This window comes from Macrotis lagotis, chromosome X (genome assembly GCF_037893015.1).
Source record: "Macrotis lagotis isolate mMagLag1 chromosome X, bilby.v1.9.chrom.fasta, whole genome shotgun sequence".
Lineage (NCBI taxonomy): Eukaryota > Metazoa > Chordata > Mammalia > Peramelemorphia > Peramelidae > Macrotis > Macrotis lagotis.
In genome coordinates, this window is record NC_133666.1 from 690,603,670 (window position 1) to 690,630,228 (window position 26,559).

At 40.8% G+C, this 26,559-nt stretch overlaps 1 protein-coding gene across 5 annotated transcripts in view; it reads left to right on the forward strand.

Annotated features, from left to right (window-relative positions):
* NF2 (NF2, moesin-ezrin-radixin like (MERLIN) tumor suppressor) overlaps nt 1–26,559 on the forward strand; it is a 119,792-nt gene that overhangs the window by 81,124 nt on the left and 12,109 nt on the right. For 4 of the 5 annotated variants that reach the window (XR_012472327.1, XM_074206281.1, XM_074206279.1 and 1 more), the window contains exons 9-15: nt 200–274; nt 654–767; nt 6,051–6,173; nt 21,016–21,233; nt 23,417–23,522; nt 24,512–24,642; nt 25,575–25,734. Coding sequence is in view for 4 of the 5 variants with exons in the window: in XM_074206281.1 (XP_074062382.1) it covers nt 200–274; nt 654–767; nt 6,051–6,173; nt 21,016–21,233; nt 23,417–23,522; nt 24,512–24,642; nt 25,575–25,734 (927 nt within the window). In the remaining variant the exon portion in view is untranslated. Of the gene's footprint in view, nt 1–199; nt 275–653; nt 768–6,050; nt 6,174–21,015; nt 21,234–23,416; nt 23,523–24,511; nt 24,643–25,574; nt 25,748–26,559 lie in introns of all 5 variants that reach the window. The other variant, XM_074206282.1, reaches the window with a different exon arrangement.

Genomic DNA, 26,559 nt, shown 5'->3' on the forward strand with positions numbered 1-26,559 from the left:
CCTTCAGATGCTTTGGCTGTCAATGGGCAGCATCTAGAGGAAGGCCCTCTTCCACCCTACCCACTGCCACATTGAAGGGGACATAGTGATGGTGCCTACCAGCACTGGTTGTTGTGCCCTTAGCAGTGGTAACAGTTCTGCTTCTGCTCTCCTTCCAGGGAGGCAGCATGCATTGTAATGCCTTTTCTTCTTCTTGTAGTTCACTATTAAGCCTTTGGACAAGAAGATTGACGTCTTTAAGTTTAACTCCTCCAAGCTGCGTGTTAATAAGCTGGTAAGTGGAGACCATAGCTACTGTTGCATTCGGTCTTGAAAAGTATCAGAATGTCATCCTCACAAACTGGAAGGACATGCCAGTAGTGCCCAGTCTTTACTTAGCTTCTTTTAGCTCTGAAGAGTCAGGTTTTAACTATCCTGGTATGGAACATTGAACTCTATCTGGAAGGAAGGTGAGAGACTTCCTCATCCTGTCCTCCTTCAGTTCTGGTTTCCGACCTACCCATAGCACACCTAGCCTTCTCTTGGCTCCTTTCTTCCTAGTTTTCACACAGATCAGCCTCTTTTTCAAGTTTGCTGACCTTTTAAATGTGGCCATTAGCCACACGGTCCATGTGGTATCCTTGGACAGTAATGCTTCTTGTCTTACTCAATAGATTCTCCAGCTGTGCATTGGGAACCATGACCTCTTTATGCGAAGAAGGAAGGCAGACTCATTGGAAGTCCAACAAATGAAAGCCCAGGCCAGGGAGGAGAAGGCCAGAAAGCAGGTGAGTGAGCCCTTCCTTGTGGACAGAGGAGTAGATGCCAGTTGGTTGTATCTGGGACAGGTGAGCTCCTGGAATTCCCCAGCGGGACACCCATGACTGCCCATGGTGGGTAAGCCTGGGCCAGGAGATCCAAGTGCCACTGCACTCTGCATCTAGGCCTCAACTCTAGAGGAAGTTGGGGTGCATGGGTGAAGCTGAGGGTGATTAGTAGAGGGCTGGTCTCGCTCCTTTGCCCGGTATTCTTTTTCACTAATTAGATGGAGATGGAATGCGTGGTGGCATTTCAGAGCTCACCAGCAGAATGCTGATCAGGCCCTGGACTTGCTTCCTCACTGCAGGTCCGCCCCAGCGCTTGGGCCCAGCCCATCCCAGGCAGCAGCATGGAGCCAATGAGCACACATCAGCAAATTGCACTGTCTGAATCATTGTCTTGTGCTCATGGACCTTTTCTACTCACTGAAACCTACACAACTCATCTGAGCCGGCTGCTCAGAATACCAATTGCATTTTTGGCCAGACCACTAGCAGCTGGCTGTTTGCAGGGACTTGAAAACTCCACAGGCTCACCCTGACTTGGCATGCTGTTGTATATATATTGGGGTCCACTGGGTGGGGGGGGGGAGTAGCACCCAGGCTGGAGTTTAGAATGGAGTGGCTGTTTGGGTTCTTGGGAATGGGGGGCATTGCCCATTAGGAAACTTGTGGGTCGTCTGCCTTCACTTTATTTTCTGGAGCAATAGTGTGGGACAGTGCTCTGGGAGTAGCCCTCGGTGGGAAGGGAGAAGGAGGGCTGATGGGCCAGGGCAGGATTGCAGTGACATTCTTACAGGGTCACCCAGTCTGATCCCTTCCAGGGGACAGGACTCAGGAACATGAGGAAATTCCAAGAAGAGGGCAAGAAGAGACTTCTCAAAGTCACAGTAACCATGCTTCAAATGATGTGCCAAACATGAAGGAGGGATGGGTATAGCAAGGATTATGAGAGGGCAGAATGGACTTTTAAGAGGGGGGCCACTGGGAGGTGTGCACTGCATGCAGTGCTCTGGCATGCCTCTGGCCAGCAACTGTATGACCTTGGGCAAGTTCTTTCCCCTTCCCGCTTCTAACTGCTTTCCTCTAACATAAGGGGATCAGGTTAGCTCTCCAAAGGCAGACAGAGTGGCCTCCCTGCCCTTGGACTTGTTTGGGAAGCCTGAGCACCATGTGGCCCCTTTCCTGAGGCCTTCATTTTTCCTTTGATGCTTAGAGTTTAGAAGGAACATACAGCCTTGGAGTCATATGTTGGTGTTTTTAAAAATGAATTGCAGCCTCTTGTTTTTACCTCAAAATTGTTTCCAAGTATGCCCTCACCCAGAAAAATATCCCTTAGAAGAAAGAATAAGAGGAGATGGGGAGAGAAGTGATGAGAAGCTCTCCAAGGGTCTCATCAAAGGGAGGGACTTTTGTATTCTGGCCTCTCTTCTTCATTCAAGATGGATGAGTTTAATTGCACTGCATTCTGAGAAACCATGTCATCTTGGGAAGAGATTGAAGTGATAATCCTAACCATGCCCTCAATGACAAAGGAGAAAAAGAGTACAGCGGTCACTTCTGGCTTCTGCTTCCTGAAGTCAGCCAGGACCCCAGGGTCACAGCACTCATCCTGTTCTCATTTCCTTTATTGATATCCTTGTGTGGGTCAATCAGCAGAGTCATCCAGGTCTTAGATGGTGTGGTGTCTTTGTATGGGAGCCATGCGAGTGCTTCCCTCCCACCAGGATTCTGCCTCTGGGTCCCTCCACAGTTCAGTTCATGTGGGCATGCATGATATGAGACCCAGCATACACATGGAGGCACTGACTCCAGGGCCTCAGATGAGTCAGACTGGGGAGCTCTTCTCCTTGACTAAATTGGAGATGTCAAGGCTCCTGTATTCAGACTTTCTGGGGGTCCTGACTGTCAAGAAGAGTGGGCTGAATTCTGACACAGGAGGGAAGGAGCTGGTCCTAGATCCTGTGGCATTGTAGGTTCTATCAGCATCTTCATGAGATGACCTAGGAAAAGAGGGTCAAAGGGCACACATTTGCTACTACAGAGAGTTGGGAGCCTCAGTGTGGATTCTGGCTTCTTCATTTATTCCCTTTGTGACCTTGGACAAAGGACATGACTCTGTTCCTCAATTTCCTTATCTATAAAAGAGCTATGATAATATTTGTGTCTTTTTCTCTGATAGGGTTAGTGTAAGGACTAGATAAAATAATGCAAATGATGAGGCAGGGGCAAGGCATGAAGTCTGAGATTGCTTTGTTGTCAGCCAGTTTATCAGGAGGATGGGATCCTCCCTTGCTGATATATTCACCAGGGGTTTGGTAACTTAGAGTCTTGGCATGTTGCTGGGGTCACTGAATTATTGGGTGACTAGCCCAGAGTCCCACAGACAGACAGTGTGTTGGCAGAGACAAATCTTCTAGAACTCAAGGACAACATACACTATCTATGTCTGTCTGTCTCTCCTTTCTCTGCTTTTCATTATAAATTCTGCTCTCTATCGGTATGGCACTGACCTGGGATTTCTGAAGGGACAGAACTTCCACTAGTGCAGATTTCTTCCCTTCTCTTCCTCACCTTCTTCAAAGATTGTCTGAAGCTTGGAGAACTAGTGAAAAGCCATAGGCAGTGATAAAGATTGCCCTTCCCCACTGTTCAGGGCTGCTTGCTGAGTGGCCTTCTGCTGCAAAGCTCAGCCCTCAGGCTGCACTCTTTCTCACATTATACTGCATCTTCATATTTTAAATTGTAGTACATTGTCATGTTCCACTTAGTATTGTAAACCTTGGTTATTTTGCACAATGAAAGTTTTGAACTCAAAAAAGTTTTAGCCTATACCCGAGATGACAAAGCCCGTAGATTCCTCCAGAGTACAGAAACTAGTTTAAAATGGCATTGGAAAATATTTAACAAAACAAATAAAAATACACTGCAATGACTTCTGAGTCATAAGAACCAAGATGGTGGACTAGAGATTTTCTCTGATCCCTATAACCTCTTAAGCCACTCCAAAGCAGAAATTAAATACCAAAGATAAAGTAGCTAAAGCTGTTCCATGGTCTGGGACAAGGTCAGAAAAATCCTCCAAAACTCATAAACTGACATCCTCTAACTCTGAGCTCACTTAGCACTCTTGGCCCACCTCCCATGAACAACAAGACTGCCCTAAGCAGACCCAGGCCTCCATCCAACTAGGGAAGACAGTCTTCAGGTCTAGCCTTAGAAGCTTCCTAATTCTATGGCCCTGGTCAGGCCACCTCCTCCTGTTTGCCTCAATTTCCTCATCTGTTAAATGGGGATCATAAGAACCCCTGCTATTGTGAGGATCATGAGGTAATTGTAAAACACCTAGCACAGTGCCTACCAATGCTTAATAAAGAATATTATTATTATTAATAATAATAATACTACATTAATATAGAATACTATGTTCTATGTTGATGATATCAATGCTATTTGGCATTGGTCTGGAAATGAGGCACAATGGAAAAGGAGAATTCCTGGGGTAGCCTCCAAGCCAGTAGCAGAAGGTACCTAGAAGGCAGATCTTAAGATGAATACTTGGGAAGCTTTGATAGGATGAAGAGGAGAGAGAACAGATAATTCTAGCAATTGTGAATCAGACAATCAGAGTCTAAAGTAAATAGAAGGGGCGGTTGGTGGCACAGTGGATAGAGCACTGGCCTTGGAGTCAGGAGTACCTGAGTTCAAATCCGGCCTCAGACACTTAATAATTACCTAGCTGTGTGGCCTTGGGCAAGCCACTTAACCCCATTGCCTTGAAAAAGTCTAAAATAAATAAAATAAAATAAAAAAGTAAATAGAAGGAGAAGGGACATAACAAAGAGAGTCAGAAGAGAAATTCATTTTTGGAAAAGGGCACAAAAAGAATGAAATTTGTAAACTTGGCTGAAGGGGAGGAGATGATGAGGGAATATCAGATGAGAAGAGGAGACCAAAGTAAGGGGGAAAGAATTGGGAAGACAGGACCATCTTAAACAATAACTGAGGTGCATTAGGCCATGTCCCCAGCAGAAGAAGGACCTTGAACTTGGAGAGCTTCTACACAAAGTTAAGCGTTGAAGAGAAGAAGGAAAGTGGGGGAACGAGGGGGAATATCATTGTATCCTATTGTTCTGATATGGCCTTGGTATCCAAGTTAAATAAAAACAACTAATCGTTGTATATGGTAATAGCCATACTCTAACACATGGTCTTCTTTGAGAATGAAGGACAAGCATCATCACTCCAACAGATAAATAATGAATGGATATAAATAATTCACAAAAGAACTACAAAATATTCACCATCACGTGAAAAGATGCTCTAAATCACAAGTAATAATTAATTTAAATTAATATAACCTGGAGGCATCACATTACACCCAGCAAATTGGCAAAAATGGTACCAATCAATATGGGAAGGGTTGTGGGGACATAGGCACACTATCTTTGTTGGTGGAGCTATGAAATGGTTTGGGAAGCAATTTGGAATTATGCATATAGCGTGGCTAAAATGTCCTTACCCTTTAAACTAAAGGTTTTATTACTAGGCTTATGCCCCAAAGAAGCCATTGATAAGAAGACTGGCCCCACATAGATCCAAAATATTAATAACAGCATTTTTTGTGATGGTCAAGGATTGGAAACATTGATTGGGGGATGGCAAAACAAATTGTCTATGAATGAAGGGAATATGACTGATGAGAAATGATGAATGTGATGAATGCAGAGAAGCCTAGAACCATTTACATGAACAGATGCAGAGTGAAGTCAGCACAGCCAAGGAAACACTATATACAGTGACTGCAACAATGTAAATGGAAAGAAAGATAATGCACCAAAAACTCTTAAGTCAAAGTAACAAAATTATGAAGTTCGATGGGACTTGAATGAAGTGAGAAAAGAATCCTCCCTCATTGTGGGGGTGGGAGATATCACAGCTGTCACCTATGGCACAGGTTTTAGGACTTTCTCAATGTGTCAACCAGCTGCACTGACTTTTTCTTCTTTAAAAAATACTATTTATCATATGAGTTAGCTCTTGGGGAAGGAAAGGGATGCATGGGCTACTGAGGGAATGTAAGAAACAGCAAATATCAGTAAAACTTAATTGATGAGTAAGTGATACAACTCAACATGGATAGTGTTACTTTGTGATTTTCTGAATCAATCTTCAGGGGTTATAGGGTTCTGTATGTGGGCTGGATTGTTCTATATTCTTATATTTCTGTTTTTTTGCCCCTCACCTCCCTAGATGGAACGGCAGCGTTTGGCTCGAGAAAAGCAGATGAGGGAAGAGGCTGAAAGAACAAGGGATGAATTGGAGAGAAGGCTCTTACAGTTGAAGGAGGAAGCTACTATGGCCAATGAAGCTCTGGTGAGTCTTTGAAAAGGCTGATTCTACTTTGTGGACCCTGCCCATTGTGGTGGAAAGAGGAATTGGAGCCTCGAGGGCCTGCATCTAAGATAGGGTGGTGGACAGCAGGATGGGCTGCATGATCCCTTTCATCTATAAATGCTAGGCTTCTCTCACTATTGCCATTGGGTATTTTTAATCCGAGTGAGAATCAAAGACCTGGGAGAGAAGAGGCCATCACCGCACTGGCATTTGAGAGGACCTGACAGCCCTGGGATTCCTCTTTTAGCTAATAACCCTCCTGCTGAGAACATCCTCTCATTCAACTTCAGTCTTTTTACTCCCATTTTGCTTTATACATGCATATCTCTTCCTCGTTATCATCAGAAGCAGGCTTAGGTGGAGTTCTTAAAGTTTTACCTCTTCTTATTTTAATGATTGATTTATTTTTCCAACTACATGCAAAGATAATGTTCAGCATTCATTTTTTTATTTTAGATTTTTTTTTCAAGGTAATGGGGTTAAGTGGCTTGCCCAAGGCCACATGGCTAGGTAATTAAGTGTCTGAGGTCGGATTTGAACCCAGGTACTCCTGACTCGAAGGCCGGTGCTCTATTCACTGCACCACCTAGCTACCCCTCAGCAATCATTTTTTGGGAAAGTTTTTAGTTTCTTATTTTTCTCCCTCCCTCCCCATGATAGAAAACAATCTAATATAATTTACTTCTTCCTTTTGATATGTTTTGTTTTCATCAAATTCATTACCAGCTTTATCCTTTTCCCACTTTCATACTTAGAGAGCCAATCTCTTGTATCAAAGAATAAAAAAGAGAAAAATAGGGAAATTCAAAACTAATCAACAAATTACCCATATGTGATAATGTAAATAATATTCTGCACTTGTAATTCCCCACTTCTGCAATAAAGGGAGTATAGAATTTTCTCAACTCTGTTTTAGTCTAATGCTTGACGATTATAATTTCACAGTGTCCTTTTGTTGTTCAATTGTTTAGCCATGTCCAACTCTTTGTGATCCCATGGATCATAGTATGCTGGACCATTCTATCCCCCACTATCTCTTCTCTCACTTTTTTTTTTGCTGCTTTTTGCTTTTTGTTTTGTTTTGTTTTGCAAGGCAATGGGGTTAAGTGGCTTGCCCAAGGCCACACAGCTAGGTAATTATTAAGTGTCTGAGGCCAGATTTGAACTCAGGTACTCCTGACTCCAGGGCCAGTACTCTATCCACTGCGCCACCTAACTGCCCCTCTTCTCTCACTTTTTAAAAAGAAAATTTATTTACTGAAGGCAATGGGGTTAAGTGACTTGCCCAAGGTCACAACAGCTAGGTAATTATTAAGTGTCTGAGGCCAGATTTCAACTCAAGTCCTCCTGACTCCAGGGTCAGTGCTGTATCCACTGCACCACCTAGCTGTCCCATCCCCCACTATCCCTTGAAGTCTGTCCATGTTCATGTTCATTGTTTCTATGACACTATCTTTCCATCTCATTCTCTGCAGTCCCCTTTTCCTTTTACCTTCAGTCTTTCCCAACATCAGGGTCTTTACAAATGAGTCTTATCTTCTCATTACATGACCAAAAGTATTTAAGCATTGGCTTCAATAGTAATCCTTCCAATGAATAATCTGAATTAATTTTTTTAAATACTAATTGATTTGATCTCCTTGATCTACAAGAGACTCAGCAATCCTTTTCAGAAGCGTAATTTTAGAGTATCATTTCTGTGGCACTCAACTTTCCTTATAGTCCAACCGTCACAGCTATACATTTCTGCTAGAAAAACCCTAACTTGGACTATATGGACCTTTGTTGGCAAGGTGATGTCTCTGCTTTTTAGTATGCTGTTCAGATTTGGCATAGTTTTTCTCCTAAGAAGCAAGCATCTTTTAATTTCATGGCTATAGTCACTGTCTGAAATGATCCTTGAGCCCAAGAATATAAAATCTGACACTGCTTCCATTTCTTTTTCCTCTGCTAGAAGCCAGTTGCCAGAAACTTAGTTGTTTTTTTTTTTAATGTTAAGCCAGTTTTTACCCTCTCCTCTTTTAACTTCATCAAAAGGCCTCTTAATTCTTCTTCATTTTCTGTCAAATTTGGTTTCATCATGTTTACATTTTTTTTCTTATTTTATTCTTCACAAACTCATATAAGTCTTTCCACACTTCTGATTTTTGAACTCTTTATAATGCAGCCATATTCCATTACATTTATGCCCCACAATCTATTTGGGCATTGACTGGTGTGTGATTACCTATTTGTTTCCTATTTTTCAGTGTGACACAAAGGCTGTTATGGACTTTTCTTTATCTTTGACATCCTTGGAATTAGATTGAGTTTAAATAATGACATGATGAGACATAGCAACAAGTATTTATTAAGTGCCTACTGTAAACCCTTTGTATGCTAAGTTTCACATTACAAGTGATTGGGGTGGGGGAGGTAGTGAGGTGGCGCAGTGGATAGAACGATGGCCTTGGAGTCAGGAGGACCTGAGTTCAAATGTGGCCCAAGACACTTAATAATTACCTAGCTGTGTGACCTTGGACAAATCACTTAACTCCATTGCCTTGCAAAAACCAAAAAAAAAACAAAATTAAAAAAACCAAGCTATTAGAGGTGCAGTTCTTATAAAATAGTAGAGGAAGCTTCATGTTGCAGTTTTATTTTTTCAAATTCTGTTTACAGTTCTGAAATCTCTCACTTTCTCTTCCCCCTACCCTATTCATTGAGGAGAAAAGAAAAGCAAAACACATTACAAATATGGGTAGTCCTGCAAAACAAATTTCCTCATTAGCGAGAGACAGAGAGAGAGAGAGAGAGAGGGAAGGAGGGAGGGAGGGAGGGAGGGTTGCCCAAGGCCACACAGCTAGGTAATTATTAAGTGTCTGAGGCCAGATTTGAACTCAGGTACTCCTGATTCCAGGGCCAATGCTCTATCCACTGCATCACCTAGCTGCCCCATTTTTCTGCATTTCTTACAGCCCAGTAATATTATATTACATTAACTATACCATAATTTGTTTAGCCATTCCCCTCAGATTCCAATTCTTTGCCACCATAGAAAAGGCTTCTATAAATATTTTTGTACATATGAATTCTTTACCTTTTTCTTTGATCTCTTTGGGATAAAGACCTAGTGGTAGTATTGATGGATCACAGAGTCTGCATAGTTTAATAGCCATTTTGGCAAAGTTCCAAATTGTTTTTTGGAATGATTAGACCAGTTCACAGCTCTTCCATTAGTATATTAGTATACCAGTTTTTCCATCTCTCTTTCAGCTTTTATCATTTTCCTTTTTTTTAATCATCTTATCGAATCTGATGGGTATGATATGATAGCTCAAAGTTGTCTTAATTTGTATTTCTGTAACTATTAGTGATTTAGAACTTTTTTTTTGCAAGGCAGTGGAGTTAAGTGGCTTGCCAAGGTCACACAACTAGGTAATTATTAAGTATCTAAGGTCAGATTTGAACTCAGGTCCTCCTAACTCCAGGGCGGATGCTCTATCCTCAGCACCACCTAGCTGCCCTTTAGAATATTTTTGTATGATTATTGATGGTTTGAATTTTTTCCTCTGAAAAAAATTAATATCCTTTGACTCTTTGTCAATTAAGGAATGACTCATTTTCTTATAAATATAAATCCATTTTTATATATCTTGGAAATAAGACTTTTACTATAAAGAAATTTTCCACAAAGATTATTTTTCCCACTTTTCTGTTTTTCTTCCAATTTTGAATGCATTGGATTTGTTTGTACAAAAACTTTTTGATTTTATATAAACAAAATTATCCATTTTACTTCCTTTGAACATCTCTATCTCTTGTTTGGTCATGAACTCATCCTGTCTCCATAAATGTGACAGGTAATTTCTTCCATGCTCTACTAATTTGCTTATAACTTCATTGTTTATGTCTAAATCATGTATCCATTTGAATTTGTCTTGGTAAATAGAATAAGATGTTGATCTGTGTCTAGTTTCTGCCAAGCAACTTTTCAGTTTTTCCAGTGGTTTTTGGTAAACAATGAGTTCTTACCTCAACAGCTGGAATCTTTGGGTTTATCAAACATTAAAATATGGTGCTCATTGACACAGTAAATTGTTTGCCTAATTTGTTCCATTGATCAACTTGTCTATTTCTTACCTAGTACCAAATTATTTGATGGTTATATTTAGCCAAAACAGTTAAGTAACTAATAATTAGAAAAATACAAATTAAGACAATTTTGAGCTATCATATCATACCCATCAAATTCAACAAGATAATTTAAAAAAGCTGGAAGAGACATGGAAAAACTGGTATACTAATATACTAATGGAAGAGCTGTGAACTGGTCCAATCATTCCAAAAAACAATTTGGAACTTTGCCAAAATGGCTATTAAACTATGCTATAAAACTATATAGTTTTAGATCTGGGGCTGTTAGACTTTTGTTCCTTCCTTCCCTTTTTTTTTTTCATTGTTTCCCTTGACATTCTTGACTATTTTTGCAGATTAATTTTCTTTTTTTTTAATTATAAAGATTTTATTTGAGTTTTACAATGTTCCCCCAATCTTACTTCCCTTCCCCCCACAGAAAGCAATTTGTCAGTCTTTAGATTGTTTCCATAGTATACATTGATCCAAATTGAATGTGATGAGAGAGAGATCAGATTCTTAAGGAAGAAACATAAAGTATAAGAGATAACAGGATCAGCCAAAAAGATATCGGGGTTTTTTTTTTTCTAAATTTAAGGTAATAGTCTTTGGTCTTTGTTCAAACTCCACAGTTCTTTCTCTGGATACAGATGGTATTCTCCATTGCAGACAGCCCCAAATTGTCCCTGATTGTTGTACTGATGGAATGAGCAAGTCCATCAAGGTTGATCATCACCCCCATGTTGCTGTTAGGGTACACATGTTTTTCTGGTTCTGCTCATCTCGCTCAGCATCAGTTCATGCAAATCCCTCCAGGCTTCCCTGAATTCCCCTCCCTCCTGGTTTCTAATAGAACAATAGTGTTCCATGACATACATATACCACAGTTTGCTAAACCATTCCCCAATTGAAGGACATTTACTTGATTTCCAATTCTTTGCCACCACAAACAGGGCTGCTATGAATATTTTTGTACACATGATGTTTTTACCCTTTTTCATCATCTTTTCAGGGTATAGACCCAGTAGTGGTATTGCTGGATCAAAGGGGATGCACATTTTTGTTGTCCTTTGGCTGTAGTTCCAAATTGCTTTCCAGAAAGGTTGGATGAGTTCACAGCTCCACCAACAATGTATTGTGTCCCAGATTTCCCACAACCCTTCCAACAATGATCATTGTCCTTTCTGGCCATATTGGCCAGTCTAGAGGTATGAGGTGGTACTTCAGAGAAGCTTTAATTTGCATTTCTCTAATAAGTAATGATTTAGAGCAATTTTTCATATGACTATGGATTGCTTTGATCTCCTCATTTGTAAATTGCCTTTGCATATACTTTGGCCATTTGTCAATTGGGGAATGGCATTTTTTTAAATTTGACTCAGTTCTCTATATTTTAGAAATGAGTCCTTTGTCAGAAACATTAATTGTAAAGATTGCTTCCCAGTTTACTACATTTCTTTTGATATTGCTTACAGTGGTTTTGTCTGTGCAAAAGTTTTTTTAATTTAATGTAATCAAAATCACCAGATGAATTTTCTTGATACTTTTCTATCTCTCTAATATGATCTTTTGATAGTTTGATTGGTATGGCTCTGATAGGTAAATTGTCTAGCACCTAGTATGATGTCTGACATACTTAATGAACATTTATAGACACTAGTATTGTCATTTTTATGATATTGGCTTGTCTTTCCCATGAACCATTACAATTTCTCCAGTTATTTAGATCTGTCTTTATTTGGGTGAAAAATATTTTGTAATTGTGTTTACACACAATCTGTATATGTTGGCAGTTTGATTCCCAAATATTTTATATTTTCCAAAGTTATTTTAAATAGAATTCTTCTATTTCTTCTTCCTGGTTTTTGTTGGTGATTTACTAATGATTTTTTTTTTTTAGGTTTTTGCAAGGCAAACGGGGTTAAGTGGCTTGCCCAAGGCCACACAGCTAGGTAATTATTAAGTGTCTGAGACTGGTACTCCTGACTCCAGGGCTGGTGCTTTATCCACTATGCCACCTAGCTGCCCCCGATTTACTAATGATTTTTGTGGATTTATTTTCTGTCACTCTGTTGAAGTTTTCATTATTTTGATTACTTTTTTAATGCACTTTAGGTTTTTCCAAAGATACATCATCTACAAAAAGTGATCATTTTCTTTCTTCTTTGCTAGTACTTATTCTGTTCAGTTCTTTTTTCTTGTCTTGTTGCTATGTTTAGCATTTCTAGTATAGAATAATTTATTTCTCTTATTTCTATATTTCTACTACTGTAGAACAGTAATAGTAATATGGACATCTTTACTTCACTTCTGATCTTATTGGAAAGACTTCTGATTTATTCCCATTAGAGATAATGGTTGGGGGCGGCTAGATGGTGCAGTGGATAGAGCACCAGCCCTGGAGTCAGGAATACCTGAGTTCAAATGCGGCCTCAGACACTTAGTAATTACCTAGCTGTGTGGCCTTGGGCAAGCCACTTAACCCCATTGCCTTGCAAAAACCTAAAAACAAAAACGGAAAAAGGAATAAAGAGATAATGGTTGCTTTTGATCCTTGATGCCACTTATTATTATAAGGAAAACTTTGAACCTAGGCAGAACCAAAATGGCTGAGTAAAGGTCAGGATACAGCTGAACTCTCCCAGATTCCCCTCCAAACAACTTCAAAATAATGCCTTAAACCAAATTTTAGAGTGACAGAACCAATAAAAGGGCAAAGGGAGACATTTATCCAGCCTAAGACACCTTAAGAGGTCTGCAGGAGAGTCAGCAGAAAAGCTTAGGTGATCTAGGCACAGGCCCAAAGTGTGGTTAGAGCATCAGTGGTATACCTTGGAGGTGACTAATAGAAATAGAATAGACTGGGAAAATAAGCATATATCAAAAAAAAGAACTTGCCCATAAAAAGCTACTGGGTGGCAGAGAAATCCAAGACATAAACTTAGGGAAAAAATGATGACAATGTAAAAATAGCTACAAACAAAGCCTCAAAGAAAAACACTAATTGGACCAGGGCCAGCAATAATTTCTGGAAGAATTAAAGAAAATGAGAAACTGTAGAGAGAAAAATTGGGGAAGAGGTCGGCACAGAGGGGAGTCAAATCAAAAAAGAGGTAAAAAAAATCACTGATGAAAAGAGCTCCTTAAAAAAGCAGAACTGGACAAATAGAAAAAAGTACAAAAATTAACTGAAGAAAATAATTCTGTAAAAATTAGAATTAGAAAAAAATCAGAATTAGGCAAATGGAGGCTAATGATTCCATGAGACATCAAAAATAATAAAGTCAAAGGAATGAGAAAATAGAAGCATTATCTCATTGGAGAAGTTTCTGACCTGGGTAGAAACAATTAACCTACAAAGGATATGGAAAGGCAATTCTCAGATGAAGAAATTAAAGGTATCTCGACTTCTGAGGTACCACTTCACACCTCTCAGATTGGTCAATATGACTAAAAAGAAAAAATGCTCAACATTGGAAGAGATGTGGGAAAACAGGACACTAATGCATTGTTGGTGGAGTTGTGAACTGCTCCAACCTTTCTGAAGAGCAATTTGGAATTATGCCCAAGGGCAATAAAACTATGCCTATCCTTTGATCCAGCAATATCACTACTGGGTCTATATCCTGAAAAGATCATGAAAAAGGGTAAAAATCCCACATGTACAAAAAAGTTAATAACAGCTCTTTTTGTAAAAGAATTGGAAATTGAAGGGATGACCATCAATTGGGGAATAGTTCAACAGATCATGGCATATGAATGGGATGGAACGCTACTGTTCTATAAGAAATTATGAAGGATGGGACTTTAGAAAAACCTAAAAAAAACTTACATGATTGATCTGAGTGAAATGAGCAGAACCAGAAGAACATACAACAACGTGGGATGACGATCAACTATGATGAATTTCTTCATTTCAGTAGTAAGAGTATCAAAGACAATTCTAAAAGACTTGTGATGGAAAGAAGAAACTGTGGAGTTTAAATGAAGACCAAAGCTTACAGTCTTCCATTTTTAACAGTTTTCTTACATATATGATATTTTTTCTATCTAATTTCTTTTTCCCTCTCATTTTGTAGAGCCTATATTAGATTGCTTTCTGTCAGAGGGAGAAGGGAGGGAGAGAGAAAAATGTAAAACTCAAAACCTTGCCAAAAAAAAATTATTGGTAAAAACTACCATTGCATGTAGTTAGAAAAACAAATAAAACATTTAAATTTTTTAAAAAAAGAAAAGAAACAACTGACTGAAAATAGAGCATTGAGAGATAATATAATATTGGATGACTGGAAAGCAATGATCAAAACAAAAGTCTAGAAATTATATTTTAAGAACTTATAAAGGAAAACTACCCTAATATTTTAGATCCAAAAAGTAAATAGAAATTAAAAGAATCTACCATTGACTTTTTTAAATGGTTTGGTTTTTTATTTATTTATTTTTTTGCAAGGCAGTGGGGTCAAGTGACTAAGTGACTTGCCCAAAGTCACACAGCTAGGCAATTAAGTGTCTGAGGTCAGATTTGAATTCAGGTCCTCCTGACTCCAGGGCCAGTTTTCTATCCACTGCACCACCTAACAGCCCTCACCATTCATTTTTTGAAAAAGATCCTAAAATGAAAACTCCCACTGTTATAGTCAGATTCCCAAGTCAAGGAGAAAATATTGCAAGTAACCAGAAAGAAACCATTCAAGGGGGCGTGGCTAGGTGGTGCAGTGGATAGAGCATCAGCCCTGGAGTCAGGAGGACCTGAGTTCCAATCCTGCCTCAGATACTTCATAATTACCTCGTTGTGTGGCCTTGGGCAAGCCACTTAACCCCATTGCCTTGCAAAAACTAAAAAAACAAAAACAAAAAACCATTCAAATGTTGTGGAGCCATAATCAAGATCAAAAAGTTTTAGCAACTTTCATGTTAAAGGATCAGAGGGCTTAGTATATGATATTCCCTAGGATTACAATCAAGAATAACCAACACAGCAAAACTGAATATAATCTTTTGGGGGGGGGATGGATATTTAATAAAAAGAGAGCTGACTTTCAAGCATTCCTGATGAATATATCAGCAGTGGATAGAAAATTTAATATTAAAAGACTGAAGGAAATCATAAAAAAGTAAACATGAAAGAGAAATTATGAATGACACAATAAGGTTAAATTGTTCACATTCCTATATGGGAAGATGATATATGTGACTCCTGTGAACTATATCATTATTAGGGCAAGTAGAAGACATCTGTATAGACAAGAGAGCACAGATATGAATCAATTATATTGAGTTAATATCCTTTTTTTTAAAAAAGGGGGGGGAGAAGGGGGAAATTTTTCTCATTAAAGAGGAATGCAAAAAAAGAGTTTTCAGTAGAAGGGGAAATGGTCTGATCAATACAATGATCCATGACAGTTCCAAAGGACTTGTGATGAAAAAATGCCATCCATATCTGGAGAGAGAACTAATGAACTCTGAGTGCAAACTGAAGTATAATTTTTTCATTTTCCTTATCTTTTTGTTTTGTTTTACGATGTCACTAATTTGAAAGTGTTTTGCATGATTTCACATGTATGATTCCTTGCCTTTCCCAATGAGTAGGAGAGGGTTAGGAAAGAGAGAGAGAGGTCTGGAACCCAAAATTTAAAAAGAAAAAAAATATTTAAAATGAATAATAAATTTTAAGGGAAAAAAAAGGAAAGCTGCACTTATTTCCTAGGCTAGTGGTGTTTTTTAAACAGGAATGAGTATTGTATTTTCAAAAAGCTTTTTCTATATTTACTCAAATAATCATGTTTTTGTTTTTAATAATAATATGCTTGATTTTATTTATAGTTTTCCTAATATTGAATCATTCCTGCATTCCTGATGAAGAGCCAGCATTATCTATAATGGGGCCAAGTTAGAAACTTTTCCAATAAGATTGAGTGTGAATCAGAAATCTTTATTATCACCATTAGTGTTCAGTATCCACATTGTCACAGAGATGATCTTTGTGATATATGCCTGTTGTCTCTTTGATAATATTTTATTTTAAAATTTAAAATGCACTTTATTTAAAATTACGGAAATTGTTCTGTAGTTTTCTTTCTCTCCTGGTTTAGGTAGCAAAATATATTTGTGTTATAGAAAGGGTTTGGTAGGACCCCCGTCTTTACCTATTTCTTTTTAATACTTTCTGTGTTTGTCTGTGTGTGTGTGTGTGTGTGTGTGTGTGTGTGTGTGTGTGTGTGTGTAATTTATTGTTTCATCCTGGTGGGGGTTTTTTTTGAGTATTTATTCAGTTTCTTTTTCTAAGGTAAGGCAATATATTTATTCTATTTCCTGTTCTATTCACCTGGGCAATTTATATTTTGGTAAGAATTGATCCATTTCATTTATATTGTCATGTAATTAGGCCAAAAACTCTTAATAATTACTTTTATTTCTTCTTCATTGGTTGTGAAGTTACCTTTTCATTCTTTTTTTTTTCTTTTTGTAATTAAATTAGCTAAGGGTTTAGCTATTTTGCTGATTTTTCTTTTCAAAATCCAGATCCTCATTTATTTATTCATTGAGGTTTTTCCTTACTTTCTATTTTGTTCATCACCTCTTTAATTTTTAGGATTTCTATTCTGTTTTTTTTTAATTTGTTGGTTTTTTAGTTTATTTTAGTTTTATATCCCATTTGAAATTCTTTTTGATGAAAGAGTTTCAAAACATACATGCAAGTATTACTTTGGCTGAATTGCAAAATTTGAGATTATGATAGCTACCCCTATCTTTTAAACTTTATCAGAAGTGTAATAGATTCTGTTCAAGCCCCTAATTTTAACTCTGAGTCTTTATTATTTCTTATTAACAACCTATTGTTGAATACTGGTTTCTTTTTTTTTTTTTTAAGGTTTTTGCAAGGCAAATGGGGTTAAGTGGCTTGCCCAAGACCACACAGCTGGGTAATTATTAAGTGTCTGAGGTTGGATTTGAACTCAGGTATTCCTGACTCCAGGGTTGATGCTCTATCCACTGTGCCACCTAGCCGCCCCTGAATACTGGTTTCTAATCCATTCTGCCATCCCCTTCTTTTATATGGATAAGTTCATCCCATTCATATTTACAGTTATGAGTGCTAATTATATATTTTCCCCCTTCCTATTCTCTTATGCTTTTCATCTCTCTTTTTTCCTCTGGCTTCCTCTTTATGAGTGTTTTATTTCTAATGCTTCTTTGAACCTATCCTCTCTCTTATTTACCTTTGAACCCCTATTTGATAGAATGTAGTTCAAATGGTTGATGGGTTGGTTCTTGTCCAAAATGGCATCACTTTGATTGAGACAAATTACAGTGTTCTGACTGTGGGTGATCAGACCAATAAGAGCTTGAAATGATCTGCCACAGGTCAGGCACAAAAAGGCTATGGGAACACCTGGGGTGGGTTCACTAAACGTAATGTATCTCACATTTCCTTCAAGTTACTTCAATTCTGCCTTACTCATAGAGCACACAGTCCCCTTTCTGATGAAGGCACGCCATACTGGGAAGTCTTGTGCCAGGGTCTTCCATGCTGTACAGTCAATTCTAAAGTTCTTAAGAGGGTTTCCCAGTTTTGCTTCTTCTGACCCCATATGAGCACTTGCCCTGTGTGAGTTCTCCATAGAATAGTCTTTTTGGCAAGCATATGTCTGACAATCTAACAACATGACCAGCCCATCGTTGTTATGCTGCCTGTTGGAATGTTGGAATCCTTGGCAGACTGTATTTCTGTATCCAATGCCTTGTGATTGTATATTCTTCCTTCCTTTAGCTAGTTGAGATTAGAGTGTGGTTCCTGTGTCATATTTGTTAAGGTATTGAGGGGAGAATAAACTCCCCTTTGCTCACTCCATTAATGAGATAATTTTCTCCATCCTTCCTCTCTCACTTCTCCCCTCTCCTCATGAATTCCTCTTCCTCACCTCTTCCATTCTTCTTTAGAGATCATCCACCATAACAGAATTATACCAAGCACTCATAGGCTCCTCTAGGATTCCTGGTGAGGATAAAATTCTCATCTTCCCACATAAACAACTCTCATCTTCCCACATAAGAATGTATGCATTTTAACTTTTAGTTAGTCCCTTGTGATTTCTCACTCATGTTTACCTTGTTATCCTTCTCTTAACTCCTATATTTATGAAATGGTCTACTCAGTTGTAGTCTTATAATCAGGAATGCTTGGAAGATAACTATTTTATAAAAGGTCTATTCTATTCTCTGTATGATTGTGCTCAGTTTTGTTGAGTAGGTTATTCTTTTTTTTTTTTTTAGTTTTGTTTTGTTTTTTTAGTTTTTTGCAAGGCAAATGGGGTTAAGTGGCTTGCCCAAGGCCACACAGCTAGGTAATTATTAAGTGTCTGAGACCGGATTTGAACCCAGGTACTCCTGACTCCAAGGCCAGTGCTTTATCCACTACGCCACCTAGCCGCCCCAGGTTATTCTTTTTATAAGTCTAAATTCTTTGGCTTCTGAAATGTTGTACGACAAGCCCTCTGTTACTTTATAATGGTGACTGCTTAATCATATATGATCCTGACTGTGGCTCCTTAGTACTTGAATTCTTTCTCTCAGGCTACTTGCAATACTTTTTTTCCCCTTAACCTGGGAACTCTGGATTTTGGCTTTGATATTCCTGGGAGTTTTCATTTGGATATTTTTTCAGAAGCTGGAGTCTTTCCATTTCTACTTTGCCCTCTGATTCTGAAAAATGATGGTTTTATGAATTCTTGAATTGGGATATTTATGCTCTTGTTTGTTTAGTGACTTTCAGGTAAACTTCTGGTTCTTAAATTGTATTTCCTCAATCTATTTTTCAAGTTAGTTGTTTTTCCTATGAGAGCTTCATATTTTCTTCTATTTTTTCAGTATTTTAACTTTGTTTTATTATTCTTTGTTGTCTTATGGAGTGATTAGCTTCCATTTGGCCAATTCTAACTTTTCAGAAGTGGATTTTCTTCAATAAGTTTTTATGTCTCTCTCTTTTTTAAACTGTTCATTTTCTTTTCACATCTTTCTTCCCTATCTTCCCATGTTTGCCTCTTTATTTCTCTTGGTTTTTAAAATAAATTTTTAGCTCTTATTAAAATTTTTGCTTCAGTTCTTCCAGGTATTCTTTTTAGACTTGTATCCCAGCTTCATTTTCCTTTGAGCTTTGTTTATAGATTGTTTTTTGAGTCTTATTTCTTCTTTATTTATGTCCTGAGCATCATTGTTGCCATAAAAGCTCTTTTTTTTTTTTGCCTACTTTCCTTTAAGCCAGTTTCTTGACCTTGGACTTTATGTTAGTGCTGGGCTTTGTGTACTTCTGAGAGAGGGAGATATTTGACCTGAGTTTCTGACCTTTTATGTCCATCTTCTGTTTTCACAACTCCGGCAGAGGGTCCGTAGGCTTTTAGTGCCCACCAAAATGATATAATCCACAGCAAGATCTGCTCATTGCCCTTCTGTCTGAGCTCTGCAAGTTTCTGACCCAGATTTGGGTCTTTTGGCTTGTCCCTTATTGAAAGTTTCAGCAGCCTACTTCTGGACAGGCTACCACTGGCCCCCTGGGAGATTCTGCAGGTTCAGAGGGTCTGACCTACTAACTCCTCTTTGTTCTGGGATGCTGCTTTCTCCTCCCAGACCTGGGATCAGAGTCACACAGCTGCTCTTCGCTCCCCAAAACTCGTTCCTTGCTCTGTACACAGCTAGAGCCAACACAGCTGTTTCTCCCCACCCGGTATTCATGACCTGAACTGGGTATTGGCCCACAGAGCTGCCCAATGGCACATGTTCCTGCATCTAGCTCTGTTCAAGGATCTCTTGGAATCTCTTTCTGCTCTGGAACTTCTTGCCCTGGCATGTTTACTTGATCTTCTTTCAGTCTCTGGACACTGTGCTGCTTCTGTGTACACTCCTGGTCAGCCTGGGTCTCTGTTATCATCCAGATATTCCACTGTCTATCTTCCAAAACCACCTTGGACTGAAAAAATTACTTCCTGTGACTTGATCAATATTTAATCTGAGACATTTTCTGGATCTGTTGAGATATTGAAGGGGGAAGTGCTAGGCTCTAAGTCTTCCTCTCCTTCCACTGTCTTGGTGCCTTTCTGCATAGTCTTTTTTTCTATTCCTATTTTTCTATTCTATTACATTCCTGAAGGTTTTCCTTTCCTCAGATATTGTTCCTTCCAGTGGTGGAGGAAAAAAGCTTCCCTCTCATTTCTAAAAAGCTGGTCAGTCCATTTCTCTCAAGAGTAGCTAGCTTTTCTATAGAATTTTAAGGTTTGAAAAACACTTTAAAGATATTTTCTGGGGCAGCTAGGTGGCGCAGTGGATAGAGCACCAGCCCTGGAGTCAGGAGTCCCTGAGTTCAAATCTGGCCTCAGACACTTAATAATTACCCAGCTGTGTGGCCTTGGGCACACATTTGCCTTGCTAAAAACAACAACAAAAACTAAAAGAAAAGATATTTTCTTACAACAGTATTTTACAGTTGAAGAAACTGAGGCAAATAATGATGTGATTTGTTCAGAGTCACAGAGCTTAGAAGTGTTTTGAGGTTACATTTGAACTTGGGTTAGTGTTCTCCTGGCTGCCATAGAATAGGGTAGGCTCCCAGCAACTGTGAAATTAGTGGTCCAGTGACCTGATGTCCACTATTGAGGCCATGTAGCCTATAAGGATGGAGTCCATTTCTACCAGAAAGCTTTTAACCTTTCAGATGAGGTCTGAGGAAACAGCTGACCTGTTGGCAGAAAAGGCCCAGATCACAGAGGAGGAGGCAAAGCTCTTAGCTCAAAAAGCAGCTGAGGCTGAGCAGGAGATGCAGCGGGTCAAGGCCACAGCCATTAGGACAGAGGAGGAAAAGCGTCTGATGGAGCAGAAGGTGCTAGAGGCTGAGATGCTGGCGCTGAAGATGGCAGAGGAGTCAGAGAGGAGGTGAGCTGAGTGACAGAGCTGTTCCTCGCCACATTCCCAGCATATCCAGAGGTCACTTGGCTCGGGGGGGGGGGGGGTGTGGCATTTTCTATGGTGGCTCTGTGGTGGGTCAGGGTGGTCAGCCCAGGTCGCTTCTGGCTTATTTTCAGCTCAAGGCTTGGTTGGGGTTGATCTCAAAAGCCTTGGTCACACTTATGATATTGTGGGTAGAGGGTAGCAACCTGGGTCCCCCCCAAGATGGGTATCTCTGTCAGTCAGCTCTGAGGTGAGAGGGGCCCAAGGGTATGGGCAGTCATCTCTCAAAAAGGAAGTGACACTGGCTCAAAATAACTGCCAGCTTTCTTTTAATACTTGAAGGATTAGCAAACACTCTTCCTGTGAGAAAAATAAGGTTGCATGAGACATTCAATGACTTTTCTAAGGTCACACAGCTGGTCTATAGAGGAGCAAAATGGAAAGCCATTTCTTTTGGCACTAGGCCCAGCACTCTTTCTACCACACCTCAGGTGTGAGGGCAATTTTTGCAAACCTCTCTCCTCCTGAAGTTCCTATTTGTTTGCTTTAATAAACTTATTTTTACTTAAAATTATCTTCAGATGTACAGATAAAAGAATTATATCTTTTTATAAGTAATGGGAGGAAATTCTCTTCTTCATGCAGTTTGCAGAATGACCTGCAGAGTTTCAGGGCAGGAAACAGGATCCTTCGAAGTCCTGCTCATTCATATTTCAGCCCATAGACCCTAACCTGATGCCCTGGCTCCCCAACCAAACTGTCTTTCCTCATCCATATCCTTTGGCCACTCGGCAGCCACCCCTTGGAAACCAGGGACTTTGTGTCTTGCCAAGCCAGGATCAGACCAGAGGTAGAACTTTGGCATGGGATACACAGTGCCGTGTCCCCTTTCCAGCCTCAAGGAGGCTCCTTCGTGCATGGAGCACTAGACCTTGAGTCAAGAAGACCTGGATGCAGATCCTACCCCAGTCACTTCCCAGCTGGGTGACCCTTGGCATGTGTACTAAGGGAAGTATATTATGGAACACAGAATAACTGGGGGAAAGAAAGCACTTGTAGCTGAGTGGCCTAGAGCAGACCTCTCAGTCTGTGGAGGAAGAAGGCTGAACTCAGAAGCAGGGGAAGCTCTCAGTGCCCAGGTTCCCTTCTAGCATATCTGGCACTTAATACTTTCCAATCAAATGACTAATAATTTTGTTGACAAATCTTATTTAACTCTTTACTTTGAAGCAAATTTCTTCATGTCGCCCACTTCCAATATAAAGTTCTGAACTTGGGTTTAAAAAAAAAACCAGCTGAACCATTCCAGAATGAGCAGGAGGGCAAGGTTAAGAAGCTGTCCGTATGAAAAAAGACAAAAGGTGTCAGTATTTTAATGGGGCAATCAAAAAGGCTCCTACATATTAGAAAGCTGATAGCATGCTGTTCTCTGTACCCTAGCCTGGTGAAGTGTTTCCAGGTCTGGGCTCCACATTTGAGGCAGGAGATTGACAGGCAGAGGAGGGGACTAGAGAGACTACGCCCTGAGGATTGGTGGGAAAAACCAGTGACATGTAGGACTGAAAAGAAAGATGTGAGGTGAGACTCCCAAAGGCAGAATGAGACTTGGAAGACACCAGTGAGCCTCATCTGTTTATCCTCACCGTGAGAGCTATTCAAGAGCAGAATGGACTGCCTCGTTAGGTTGGGAGGTCCTGGGCCTGGGTACTCTCAATGGAGATTGACCCACTCACTTGTCAGCCATGTCCAAGAGCCATGTGGAGCAGTGATGAAAGGGCAAGGGCTTAGCTTCAGCTCTCCCATGAGAGCACCCAGAAGGTGATCTGCCTTCTGAGCATTAGTTGTTCCTCTATAGAATGGAGATAATGCCTCTATGCTAAGTGTCTTGTGAGGCAGTGGCTTTCTGTTTATAATTTTACCCAGATAGTCACTGTAACTCTGATCCTGGCTTTCTTTTTGCAAACATCCAGAACTGGAGATCATTGAGGCCAAGACTCAATTTGCAGGGTGGAGAGTGAACACTCAGAGAGCCAAAGGAACTCCCCACCCCAGGACACTTCAGTCTTTGGGGCTGAGCTTGGATTCCAGCTGGTGTTTGTCTCTCCCCTCACCTCCTGCTCCCCTAGAATTTGGATCTCATTTCCTTTCTGCTTCTCTCTTCCTGCCAGAGCAAAGGAAGCTGATCAGTTGAAGCAGGATCTCCAGGAGGCCAGAGAGTCTGAGAGGAGAGCAAAGCAGAAGCTCATGGAAATCACCAGCAAAGCTTCCTACATGGTGAGAGCTACACACAGGAGAGCCACTGGGCTATCCTCTGGACAGAGCTTTGGGTTGGGCCATCCCTGAGGCATCAGCTCTTTTGTTCTTAGACAAGTGACCTTGGTTACTTACTGTCTTTTCTCTGTCTTTGTTTCCTCATTTTACATTTCTACCATCCCTTCCAGTTCTCAAAGCCTCTGGTCCTGTCCCTTTACATCCTGATTCCCAGATGGATCTCCTGCCCTCCCTCAAAATGCTGAGCTGGTGGGCAGTGGGGCAGTGTGACCAGTGGGCAGTGGCCAGAGGCAGGACTTGGATCATCTGTGTCTGCATGGATCTCTTGAGTGACTTTTAGTAATGGCATTTGATCAGCCTTGCCTGCTTAGCAGGAGCCAGCTTGGAGCTCGTGCTCTGTAGGAGGGAGGCGGAGAATATGAACCCAGGGTTCTTTCTCCTGACCCTCTTCTGGGGTTTATGATGTTACAGGTCCTAGGACTGTCTACTCAGATTTTGTGAAGAGATGAATGAATAGGATGGATCTTCGTACAGTCTAGCAGACTCACCCATTTGTTCTGGCCCCTTTTATAAACTGTTGAGTTGGTTTCAGTAGCTATCATTTTTTATTTTTTTAGGTTTTTGCAGGGCAAATGGGGTGAAGTGGCTTGCCCAAGGCCACACAGCTAGGTCATTATCAAGTGTCTGAGGCTGGATTTGAACTTAGGTCCTCCTGACTCCAGGGCCAGTGCTCTATCCACTGTGCCACCTAGCCTCCCCTGTAACTACCATTTTTTCAGGGGTTGGGGAGTGATTGGAAGAGAAGGTGCAGAGACACTGTAGTAATCATATTTTCAGGTCCTAGCCCTTCCCAACCATCCTTGCACTTCCACACAAGTCCAAGTTTCCCCCTATTATGGTCTCTAGCTCCTCCAGCTGATCCTCTGGTGCCCTCAGGGCTGTTTGGGGCTTTTGTGGGGAAGTTTCATATCTAAACTGAGTCCTCTCCTCAGCCCCCCATGAACTCGAACACCACAGCCCTGCCAGCTGACTTGCCCAGCTTTGGTCTCATCGGTGACAGCCTGTCGTTTGACTTTAAGGACACTGACATGAAGCGGCTCTCCATGGAGATTGAGAAAGAGAAGTGAGTCCCCTACTCATCTGTTTTATGTAGACGGTAGCCTGGAGTCATGCCTTTAGATCTGACGAGAGGCTGAACCTTCTAAAAGTTCCTCTGGAATATGGGTGCAGTGGAATAGTGTTGGCTTCCATGATGACACATTTGTTCTTTTCTCTCCTCCTGGGAGTGAGAATTTCCTGGTCACAAGTTAAAAGCAATAGGTGTCCTTTTCACCTGCCAACGGCCAAGTCAATTCTGCTAGAGACAAGGTACCCTAAGAAATGACCAGGGAGAAGACTAGGTGGTCAGACCATGTATTTTTCGGCCAATTGAATGATGACCCCTAGTGCTGGATTGTTCATTTTTTCCTAATTTGCCTAGTAGGACCCTCTAAGTTCTTTGGAAGATTGATGGTCTCCACAATTGAGGCTTACCTGAAGGGGAGCTTCCCCTGACCACAGCCTGAACCCAAGCAAAGAGCCAGTGGGACTCGGGCCAGCAAAGTTGTACCCAGAGTGAGAACTGCCCTCAGCCTGCACTATTCTCCATTCCCACCTTTTAGGGCTAGGCAAGCTGTGGCAAGCAAACACACTGGAGAGGGTGTAGTCTTCTGAGGTTCTCCACAGACCCACCCTTGCACTGAATACTGAAGGATGGTTGTGGTCCCATATTGTGAGAGATACAACATAATGATAAGCCGCTAGTTAAGGTGTCTGGCAGCATCTGTCTCCACGGTGGGCTCCCCCAGGCTAACAAAGACATCCTGTACATCTGTTTTCATTGGTTGGCCAGGGGAGGGTTCTGTTGAGTAGGAGTAGGCTTCCTCTCTGGAAGCTACCAGTATGAAAAACTCAAGGCATCAGCACTTCGTAGAAGCTAATCTGAGCATCTCAGAGGGTCACGGGCATCTTGACCAGGCATGCAGTAATGATAACATCTTCTCTCCTTCCTGGCAGAGTGGAGTACATGGAGAAGAGCAAACACCTGCAGGAGCAGCTCAATGAGCTAAAGACAGAAATCGAGGCCCTGAAGCTGAAAGAGAGGGAGACGGCCTTGGATATTCTACACAATGAGACCTCGGACAGGGGCGGCAGCAAACACAACACCATCAAAAAGGTCGGGCTGCCAGGCATAGCCTGAGGGCCACTGGTGGGAAGTAGGGCTAATGTGATGAGAAGGCACCCCATGAGGGCAAGAGCTGTGCACAAACCCTGCCCCCTTCCCCTGCAAGAGGTCAGCAAGAGGTGTTGGGAGAGGGGAACTGACTGACCACCCCCCGAGCTAGGGCTCTAACTTTGAGTCACTGTAGAGTCAGACAATGATTGGGAAACAGAGTTCTAGGTCAAGTTTAGTGAGTTTCTGCTGTTTATTAAAAGAAACAACCAAAAGAATCAAACTGCCAGTGCTGATGGGCCTACACATGTCAGGTTTCATGTTACCCTCTTTCCAAAGAAAATAATAAAATCATGATTTATTACTTTGTTTTTCCCTTGGAACTCAGTTGACCCCTTTTTTGGCCAGTTTTGTTGGATGTGGGGAGGCTGCAGAGGAGTCAGTAAAAGGGCCCTCAATATGGCAGATATGACCCCAGCCCCATGCCCATCAGGAGGCTGGTTGGATGGACACCCAGGGGCCATTCTCACTCTGCTTGGCTTGAATAGGTGCCAGAGCTAGCATCCCATGTCCCTGCCCTTCAAATATTATATAATATTTATATTGTAATTGTTCCAAACTGGCGGAGTTGTGATGGTTCAATTCCAGCCTGGGGCAGAGAGGCCCTTGGCTGCCTTGCTCTGGTGAAGCCAGATTTTTGCTGTGTGATGTCAGGGCCAGAGCAAGAAGGGTCTCAATGAGTCCAACTCCAGCCCATTTTATAGATGAGAAAATTGAAACTTGGGGAGTGGGATTGTTCAAGGCCCTGCACGCAGTCAGCATCAGAGG